Source organism: Crocuta crocuta, unplaced genomic scaffold (genome assembly GCF_008692635.1).
Source record: "Crocuta crocuta isolate KB4526 unplaced genomic scaffold, BGI_CrCroc_1.0 scaffold30, whole genome shotgun sequence".
In the NCBI taxonomy this organism is placed as follows: Eukaryota; Metazoa; Chordata; class Mammalia; order Carnivora; family Hyaenidae; genus Crocuta; species Crocuta crocuta.
The window spans coordinates 13,116,448-13,126,446 of record NW_027528345.1 but is presented as its reverse complement, the minus strand read 5'-3'; the positions used below and the strand labels follow the sequence as shown (position 1 = coordinate 13,126,446).

Below are 9,999 nucleotides of genomic sequence, written 5' to 3'. Positions count from 1 at the left end.
CGTGGGTTCGAGCCCCGCGTCGGGCTCTGTGCTGACTGCCAGCTCAGAGCCTGGAGCCTGTTTCAGTCTGTGACTCCCTCTCTCTCTGACCCTCCCCTGCTCACGCTGTCTCTCTCTCTCTCTCTCCTAGAAATAAATAAAACATTTAAAAAAAAAATTTTTTTAAATAATAATAAATTTTATTTTTGAGAGAGAGAGAGAGTGGGGGAGGGGCAGAGAGCAAGGGAGACACAGAATCTGACACAGGCTCCAGGCTCTGAGCTGTCAGCGCAGAGCCCTTGTGGGGCTCGAACTTGGGACCAGCAAGATTATGACCTGAGCCCCCCAGGCGCCCCTTTTTTTCTTTCTTCCTAAGTTTTATTTATGTAAATAATCTCTACACCTAATGCAGGGCTTGAACTCAGGACATTGAGATCAAGAGTGGCATACTCTTCTTTTTAAAACCTTTTTTTTTTATGTTTTAATTTTTATATTTGAGAGAGAGAGAGACAACAGAGTGCGAGGAGGGGAGGGGCAGAGAGAGAGGGAGACAGAATCTGAAGCAGGCTCCAGGCTCCGAGCTGCCAGCACAGAGCCAACACGGCACTCGAATTCATGAGCAGCGAGATCATGATCTGAGTGAAGTTGGACACCTAACCGACTGAGCCACCCAGGTGCCCCAAGAGTGGCATGCTCTCCTGAGTGAGCCAGCGAGGTGCCCCTATCGTCTTCAACCTCTTTTAGGAGCTGAGAATCTAGCAGAGAAGACTATTTTTAAAAACAAAGAACAAGAATAAGAACATCTCCAAAGAATCTCACCGTTGGAATGATAATATTAATGTAGGTGCTAAGTGTATGTTACAGCCATTACATACATATCTCGTGTAGGGTAAAGAACCCAACAGAGGTGTTCGTAAATGATCAATGAATACATCAGCTCTCATACTGCTCATTTCCTCCTGCTTTCGTCTCAGCAATCAGTACTCATTTATTTACATGTTGTGAAGCAAGTGTTCTAGAACTATTTTCATATATTTATTACATCTACTTGATTCTAAACTCCTTAAGAGGGGCGCCTGGGTGGCTTAGGTTAAGCATCTGACTTCGGCTCAGGTCATGATCTCACGGTTCATGGGTTCGAGACCCCCGCTGGGCTCTGTGCTGACAGCCAGCTCAGAGCCTGGATCCTGTTTCAGATTCTGTGTCTCCCTCTCTCTCTGACCCTCCCCTACTCACACTGTCTTTCTCTCTTTCAGAAATAAATAAAACATTAAAAAATTTAAAAAAATAACTCCTTAAGGGCAGAGAATTTTTCCTTTTTATTTCTCGTCTTTTTTTATATAAGTTTTTTAAAGTTTATTTGGGGGGGGAGGGACAGAGAGAGAGGGAGAGAAAGAGAATCCCAGGCAGGCTCCCTGCACTGTCAGTGCAGAGCCCAGTGTGGGGCTTGAACTCACAAACCATGAGATCATGACCTGAGCTGAAGTCGGAAGCTTAACCCACTGAGCCACTCAGGCGCCCCTCCTCTTCTTTTTATTAATCTTTTTTTTCTTTTCTTTTTTTTTTTTTGAGACAGAGAGAGCTCATACCCCTTCCCAAGCAGAGGAGCAGAAGGAGAAAGAGAATCTTAAGCACATTCCATGTTCAACTCAGAGCCTGATGTGAGGCTGGATCCCATGACTTTGGGATCATGACCTGCGCCAAAATCAAGAGTGGGATGCTCAGCTGACTGAGCCACCAGGCGCTCCTTCTTTTTTTTTTTAAATGTTTCTTTTTAAAGAGAGAGAGACTGTGTGTGTGTGTGTGTGTGTGTGTGTGTGTGTGTGTGTGGCACTTGTGAGCAGAGGAGGGGGAGAGAGAGAGAGAGAGAATCCCAAGCAGGCTCCACAGTGTCAGTGCAGAGCTTGACTTGAGACTCAGTCTCACGGACCATGACATAATGACCTGAGAGGAAATCAAGAGTTGGATGTTTAACAGACTATGCCACCCGGGTGCCCCTTTTTATTCCTCATCTCCTCCTTACAAGAAGTAGGAAATTCCTGAAGTATTAAGAGATTGGTAAGTGCTGACCATTCTGAACCTGAGTCATAAATTTCAATCCCTCAATTGAATGCCCAGCTTATAAAGAGAAAACACGGGATAGTGGAAAGAACTCTGAATCTGGACAGAGAAACTGGATTCTAGTCCCAGTTCATTGTATTATTAATCTGCGAAGTGGGGATAGAAACATCAAGCCTCACTATATTTCCCAGGGGTTCTGTCAGCTTCAAATAGAATAGCCTTGAAATGGTCCAATGGCCCTAACAATGCTACACAGCCATTAAAAAGCATGTTTTATATGTACTGCCATATATAAAGATGTCGGAGATATATGAATGACTGTTATAGTCTTCCTGAGGATTTCAATGGTTTTAAAGAGTGAAAAACGAGATTACTGTTATGTAAAAACAAAAAAAGGTTGCAGAACAGCATGATTCAACACTTTGATTCAATTTTTATTAACAAAATAAAACAAAACAAAACAAAAACCAACTGGGGCACCTGGCTGGCTCAGTCGGTAGAGCATGGGACTCTTGACCTCAAGATCATGAGTTTGAGCCCCATGTTGGGCACAGAGCTTACTTTAAAAAAACAAAACAGTCAGTTAAGCATCCAAATCTTGGTTTTGGCTCAGGTTGGATCTCACGGTTTATGAGTTTGAGTCCCATGTTGGGCTCAGCACTGACAGTGCAGAGCCTGCTTGGGTTTCTCTCTCTCTGCCCCTCCTCGACTCTCTCTCTCTCAAAATAAGTAATGAAACTTTGGTGAAGAAAAGATTGGGCCCTACCCCCCATTTATGAAAAAATAAAAAATAACAAACCCCAACTAATATGAAGTCTGCGGATTAGACTTCAAACAGTGGTATGAAGAGTGAGATTAAGGGGGTCTCTCGATAGATAGATAGACAGATAGATAGATAGATAGATAGATAGATTTCTGTATTTATATTTAATGATCTTATAATGAGTTCATATAATTTATAGTAAAAAACCTTAAAGTAAATGTGAAGTATTTTTATGACATTAGATCTAATCCCAAGCATGACAAATTTTTGTTTTATATTCTATTCTGTGGTTCTGTGAGGAAGTGGTGGCAAAAAATAATAAAAGGGACGAGGAGAACCACAGGGTTGGGGTTAGTGGAACGCAGACCTAGCCAAAGGGCCATGGCCATCAGCTGGGAAAAGCTCCCCCTCTCCCTGAGCAGGGACTGAATTTCCAGGAAGAGAGAGTCCTTCAGGTTTCCAAACCCAGTGCTGTCCTCATGATCCAACCCTCCTGCCTTCTTATCCACTGGCTCCTGGTTCCTTGGGATGTTTCTGCTCTCCTCAGGATCACTTAAAAGTTCCAAATCAAATAATCATGTGTCCAGCTGGATGGGAAGTCAGAAAATCAGGAGCCTCTTAGTGAAAGATAGTGGTGTGTATGGAGTCTGACACCAAGCTGACCTTCCCACTTGAGGAAGAGGAAATGAGTTCAAGTGGAACATACTGACACCCTACTCAGCTGCTCACATACCCCAGAATAGAAGGCCTCTCAAATAGCTTGATGCTTCCATCTGGGCCGGGACCAAGGATAAACACTTCTGGGAATCACCCAGCCACTGGGATGCATTGGAAAGTTCTATACCCCATTACAGCCCTATCCATTCATTCTCACACCCAAATCTGGTTAGGCCCAGCTGGGCTGAAAGAGTTTTAAAATAAAATATATAAGCAAACACTTCTGTAGTGCTTATACTGTGGGCCAAGTGCCATTCCATGCACTTAAATACAATAATGGTTTTAATCCTTAAAAGAGCCCTATGGGGGTAAAGATTTCCTATTTTACAGATTAGAAAACTAAGGCACACCTTTGAACCCAGGCAGTCGGGCTCTGGCTCCATCCTCTTAATGCGTTCCCTATGCGGAGCATCATAAGGAGGGTTTTGCAGGCAGTGAGCACTTGGTGAACCAATCCCTCAAAAAGTGGACCAGAAGGCCAAGGCTAAACACTCCCAGTTGTTTGCCCTTCTCCCAGGATAGGGCTTGGGATGAGGGGGCAAGGCTAGAGGGGGAAAGGCAGGGGACACAGTCAGTCCATGGCATAGAGGGGGCCCTGGGCAGGCAGCAAGAAGCAGTTTGGCTTTGGTTTTGCTAATTGCTTGCTACATGCTCTTCGAGGGGACTTGCCTCTTGCGTACAAAAAAGTTTTTACCAGCACCTTTGGAGAAAGCTCAACAGGGACAAAACTAGGAACCTCATTAGTCGGTCTCCTCTTCCTATTTCCTGATCACTTAGGAATGTGGGACCTCCTCATGCTTCCATCAGTAAAACAACTGCTGTCATCCAAAACAACAAGTCATTGACCAGGCTCTGGATTCTAGGCTCATAGACGTCCTGAACGGGCAGCTCTTAAAAAACCAGGTTGGGCTAGCCTGTTTCCTCTCCAGATACATACTAAGCATTGGCACGAGAAAAGCACCCACTGTGTGTATACATGGAGGACACAAAGGCAAATAAGACACAACTAGCTTCTGTTCTCAAGGAGACCATACTATGGTGGAAAGAGACAGAAAGTCTACAAATACCTATAAAATATATCTAGGCCCAGCTCAACAGGGCAGAAAGAGGAAGTGGAGTTTTGCAAGAGACTGTCTTAGCTTCCAGACGCGGGGCGGGGGAGGTAATCTGTTTTTCTGTACCTAACCTCTATTCCCTGCAGTCTGGGTGCGGGGACTTTTTTTCTTCTTCTTTACTGAATAGGGACCTGAGACCACCATCCATTCCTCCCCCTCAGCCTCACCCTGCAGAAGCCCATCTATGCTGCATTCCTAAAGCACCAGCTGATGTTATCACTCTGCACGGGTTGGAACTTGCAGGGCTTAGTACATCTTGCATCCTCCTGTCTGGAAAGTAGTCTGGGACCCAGGGAAATAGCGTCAATCCCTTTCCAAGATGGGTGCGTCCCTGTGCCCAGCTCAAGCACATTCCAGGACATAACCTGAGCCTACCCTCCCTTCATCCCTACCTTTTGTTTTGTTTTGTTTTATTTACTTCTAGGAGAGAGAGAGAGAGAGAGAGAGAGCGTGAGCAGGGGAGGGTCAGAGAGAGAGGGAGTCACAGACTGAAACAGGCTCCAGGCTCTGAGCTGGCAGTCAGCACAGAGCCCGACGCGGGGCTCGAACCCACAAACCGCGAGATCATGACCTAAGCGAAAGTCGGACGCTTAACCGACTAAGCCACCCAGGCGCCCCATCCCTACCTTTTTAAAAGCTGCCTCTGCTTCCTCTGAGAAGCCTGGGTTCTGGTGGGAGGAGGAAAGGCAGATACAATCAGTTGAGGCAGGGAGGGGCCCAAAGAACTGGTGTTCCCACTGGTACTGTTTCCTGCCCCATGGCTTCCTCACCCTCACTCAGGCTGGGTGGGGAAGAGTCAGGTACAGACAAGATGTCCCAGTCCCTCAGCCATTCCCTGTTCTCTCCCCATGGCAGCCCTTCCCCTAGGTTTCATGCAAGGATACAGGATATAGGACCTGGGGGGCCCAGGTGGTACTGACAAACGGTACATTCTGCCAGGCAGCGTACATGTGTTGAGCTCCAAGTTGTTTCTGCAGGAAGGTCCCAGATTTTCCCAAGGGGGTGGTCACAGAAGCAACTCAAACCTCTGGAATCTCTGTTCAGTGGTGTGGGCATTTACCCCACATCCTCCGGAGATGGTCTCACCCTGAATGTGGAGCAAGGGTCTTGCGGGGCAACTAGAAAGGGTACCTGGCTCCAGGGTAACAAGATACAGAAGATCTAGAGGTCTCGGGCATTTTCCACCCATTTCTGCTACGAGGCAATGCTACAGCTCTCCGTTTGAACTGGAGACAGTCTTAGAGGCTAGAAATACAAACACCTTCTGCTGGTAACCCCACCTCAATCCTCAAACTGTCCAGCTGCCCACTCACCAGAAACTACTGATGTGGGTACAGGGGAAGATGAGTGAATCAAATCAATGGTCAATTAAAAGTGTTTATTTTTAAATGGAAAGGGAATAACACAGAGGCAACTTGTGGCAGCTTGTTTCCAGGCCATCACTCCCATGGGCTCTCCGACTCAGAGCACTGGTGGGAGGGGCCCCAGGACAGGCTGAGGGCCCGGACAGTTGCAAAGTCCGTCACAGAGAGATCTGTACACATCTAGAGAGGTGGGATTCCAGAGTCCTTCCCAGCCCCCTTGTCCTGAACAGGGCTAGAGCTCAGGGGCACAGGGCTCTCCGGTGGGTGAGGGCACTCGCAGCTCGGCATTGTGCCTAACCACGGTGAAGAGCCCCACCACCGCTAGCAGAGCCATCACCATGACGGCGGAGCAGATGCTGAACATGTTCCGGGTGCCCGTTTTGTGATCGCTGTCATGGAGGACCAGGAGCCCCAGGCAGGCCAGTAAATGCAGGGGCACCCGGAACCAGTTGAGTACGCCAGCTTGCTCTGTCTCAGGGATCACCTTTCTCCGCAGGAAGCTCATGCTGGGAAAGTACAGCCCACAGGCCAGTTCGATAAGTAGGAAGGCTATGAAGGACTCCACTGGATTCTCCTGGCCTGGGCTGGTGGAGAAGGTCAACATGAAAAGGGAGAAGACGACGATGAGGACAGCCAGGGAGAGTAGGTGCATGGGCTGAAGGTGGTACCTCTTGGAGGTAGCGATGCGGTACAGGGAAGAGCCAAGCAGGCTGGCTGCCATGAAACTGGAGAAGACAATGCCTAGTGGGGCCCCATGTGGGTCCAGCACAGGTGTCCAGAGGAAGACAAAGATAAAGATGACACTCTCAAACAGGGCTTGGATGGTGCCTAGCAGCAGCACACGGCGGTCCGACAGGAGGCAGCGTAGGCCGCCAGCACAAGTCCTTGAAAAGGCACGCTGCCGATCATAGTTCTCTCCCCAGTTGTGAAGAGCCAGGGCCCCAGCCAGAGCCAAAAGAGGGATGGCAGCCACGAAGGGCGCTACAGGCCCCAGCCCCATCCAGCAGGCCACGGCCTCAGCTGCCACACCTGCCACCACGGCCAGCACATAGTTCCAGAAGTCAGCTCGGGCAAAGGTAGCTGGGATCCACTCAGCAGGGAAGTCATGGCGCTCCACGTGTTCATGGATGTACCAGGCCTCAAAGGCAGAGAAGAGCAGGGCCGTGGACAGCCCGCCAAGTGCTCGGCCCATGAGCAGCACAAAGTAGTCCCAAGAGAGTTTGGTTAAGCAGCATAGAGAGTAAGTGAGGGAGAAGAGGACACAAGACTTCTTGCGACCCAGCCAATCCACAAGAGAGGAGGCCACCAGTCCAAAAAGGACTGTGGATGCAAGGCCACAGACATAGAGGATGGCAATTTGACCCTCCAGGAAGTGGTAATGCTGGTAGAGTTTATAGAGGTAGGGAGCCTGGAGCCAGTCAGCTGCCAGGGCCAGGAAGTAGACCTGATAGAAGTCCAGTTGAAACCGAAGGAAGGAGGGGTTGCTGCAGGCCCTTCCAGGGGGCTTAGCCTGGCATCTTGACAGCTCCAACCCTAGACAGGAGGCCAGGAGGACCACAAAAGCAAGGTAGGCAGTCACCAGCATGGCGGGCNAGGTGGGGGGGGGGGTGGGAAGAGTCACATCCATTGCCCAGGTAGCACTGTCAAGGGGCTGGGTGTCTAAGCAGAAGGCAGCTCCACCCAACCCCCCCTGCCAACTGTATTTCCCCACCCCTCAACTCCACTCCCCTAGAGCTCAGACCGGAGGGACCAGTTGGGTGGGTGGGAGGAGTGGCCCGCCAGAGCGGTCTCCTAGGACACTGTGGGGCAGGGAAGGGTAAGAAGACAGGGGACAAGGCTGAGCATTCGCCCCACCCTTGCCTGGCATAGCAAAGAGGGAGTCCCTTCAATACAATAATCCCGGCCCCACAAGTTAAAGGGATGCTGCCCTTTTCTTCCACAACAGCTTCTACATACTTCTTTCTATTACCTCCTATTCCCTCTGGAGAGCCCGTTTTAGCCCTCAAAATCTTTCCATGTGTCCAGGGCATCCCGCCCGCCCTCGCGGGCCTCCGGAGTTGCTTCNCCCTCTGCCCCCCGCCCCCAGCTCCTGCTAGGAGCCCAACTCCCGCCGCCCGCTGTAGAGAGGAGAGGCAGTAGCGGTTGCTATTCTAGCTCCTGATCCCTCTGCTGTTTTCCCGTGACATCCACTTCTTGGACTCCCGAGTGCCTGCGGGGCCGCCCTGTAATAAAGATCCATTTTTTTCTCTCCCTCCATAACATGGAGAATGCCCGCAGTCCCGCAGACTCCCCGGCTGGAGCTTCCTAAGAAATATCGCTGCCCTAAGCCGAGCCGGCTCCTCGGTTTCCCTCTTCTCTCACTGTAGTGACTTCCAGGCCCGACGTCAGTATGGCCCGGACACCTGAGGGAGGCAATGTGGTGTAAAGGACTTGGGCTCGGGCTTGCAGACCCGCTAAGTAAGTGACACCCGTGTCACTTACTACTGCGTGGCCTCGGGCAAACCACATTACTTCTCAGTGTCCAATTCCTTTGTCTGCAGTCACAGGAGAGCAGTGCCCAAATTAAAAAGGCTCAAGTTCAGCCTTGTTGCTGAATGCCCCCACCTTTTGCCACTTACCTAAGCTGTGTTATTTTGGAAAGGTTATTTAACCCGTCTCCAGCCTTACTATTATTTCCAGTGGGCGCCCATCTCACTAATTGTAAAAGCCAAAATCTTTAAAATGACCTACAAAATCTTCTATCCTCTGTTCCTCTGCTACTTCTCTGATTTCATCTACAATTCTCCTTTTAGACTCTTTCTACTCCATCTATACTGGCTACCTCCCGGGCCTTTGCATGCTGTGCCCTGCAAGGGTTTGGTTCTTCGGCCAAATACCCACATGGTTTCCTCCCTCAGCCCCTCCAGTTCTGTGTTGAAACCTTATCAGAGAACTCTTCCTGAGCCATTCTGCTTAAAATAGCAACACCACCACCTCCACCACAGTAATCCACCTGCTAGCCTTCCAGCCTCTATTCACCTTTGCTGCATTTTCCCCATACTTCACACCCTCTAGCACGCTATATGTTTTACTTATTTACTATCTCTTCTCCTTGCAGATTTTTATGTATTTGTTCACTTGTATTCCCAGTACTTAAAAGAGCTATTGGGGAGGCACCTGGCTGGCTCATCTGGAAAAGCATGAAGTCATGAGTTTGAGCCCCACATTGAGTGTAGAGATTACTTTAAAAAAGAAGTAAAGTGTGGCGCCTGGGTGGCTCAGTTGGTTAAGCATCCAACTTTGGCTCAGTTCATGATCTCATGGTTCATGGGTTTGATCCCCAGGTTGTGCTCTGTGCTCACAGCCAAGAGCCTGGAACCTGTTTCGGATTCTTTGTCTCCCTCTCTTTCTGCCTTCTCTTGCACTCTGTCTCTCTCTTAAAAATAAATATTAAAAATGTTTTTAAAAAGTTAAAAAACAGCTATTGGTAAGTAAAAAGCATTCAATAAATATTTGATGAATAAATGAATAAGTTAATCTAGATAAATTACTCTAAAAACTGATGGCCCATATTAGCTGGTAACACTCATCAGTTATCAACGTACCTAATCTCTGTTTTAAGAATCCCTGGGCCGTCTGCTGCAGATGAATTATTTAACGTTAAAAACAACCCATAAAGTAGGTACTATTATTATTCTTGAGAGTTGGCAAGGTTAAATAATATGCCCAGAGTCATGTGGTAAGAGATAGTGTTAGAACTGGGACCCATATCTTTCCAATTCTGCATTCATGGTTTCTGAGAAGATTAAATAAGTTCACTCGCTTGCATAGGTGATTAGCAAGTGTTGGTTTCCTTTATACTAAAGCTTGGAGGATAGAGGGCGGGAGAGTCTGGGATCCTATCTTGAGAAATACTTTCTTATGATAAGGTAAACAGCTAAGATTTATATCCTACAAGTTCCAGAGTGCCTTTATTCCTAACTGGCAGACTCCTACAGAGTAGAAAGGGGTCATGGCTCCC

The 9,999-nt window shown here is 48.4% G+C and overlaps 1 protein-coding gene across 1 annotated transcript; it reads right to left on the bottom strand.

The window, feature by feature from the left end:
• Positions 1–5,998: 5,998 nt before the first annotated feature.
• Positions 5,999–7,585, bottom strand: SLC61A1 (solute carrier family 61 member 1). The gene has a single exon (XM_077753616.1). The coding sequence runs from the start codon at positions 7,582–7,584 to the stop codon at positions 6,232–6,234; it is 1,353 nt and encodes a 450-aa protein (XP_077609742.1). The 5' UTR covers position 7,585; the 3' UTR covers positions 5,999–6,231.
• Positions 7,586–9,999: the final 2,414 nt, after the last annotated feature.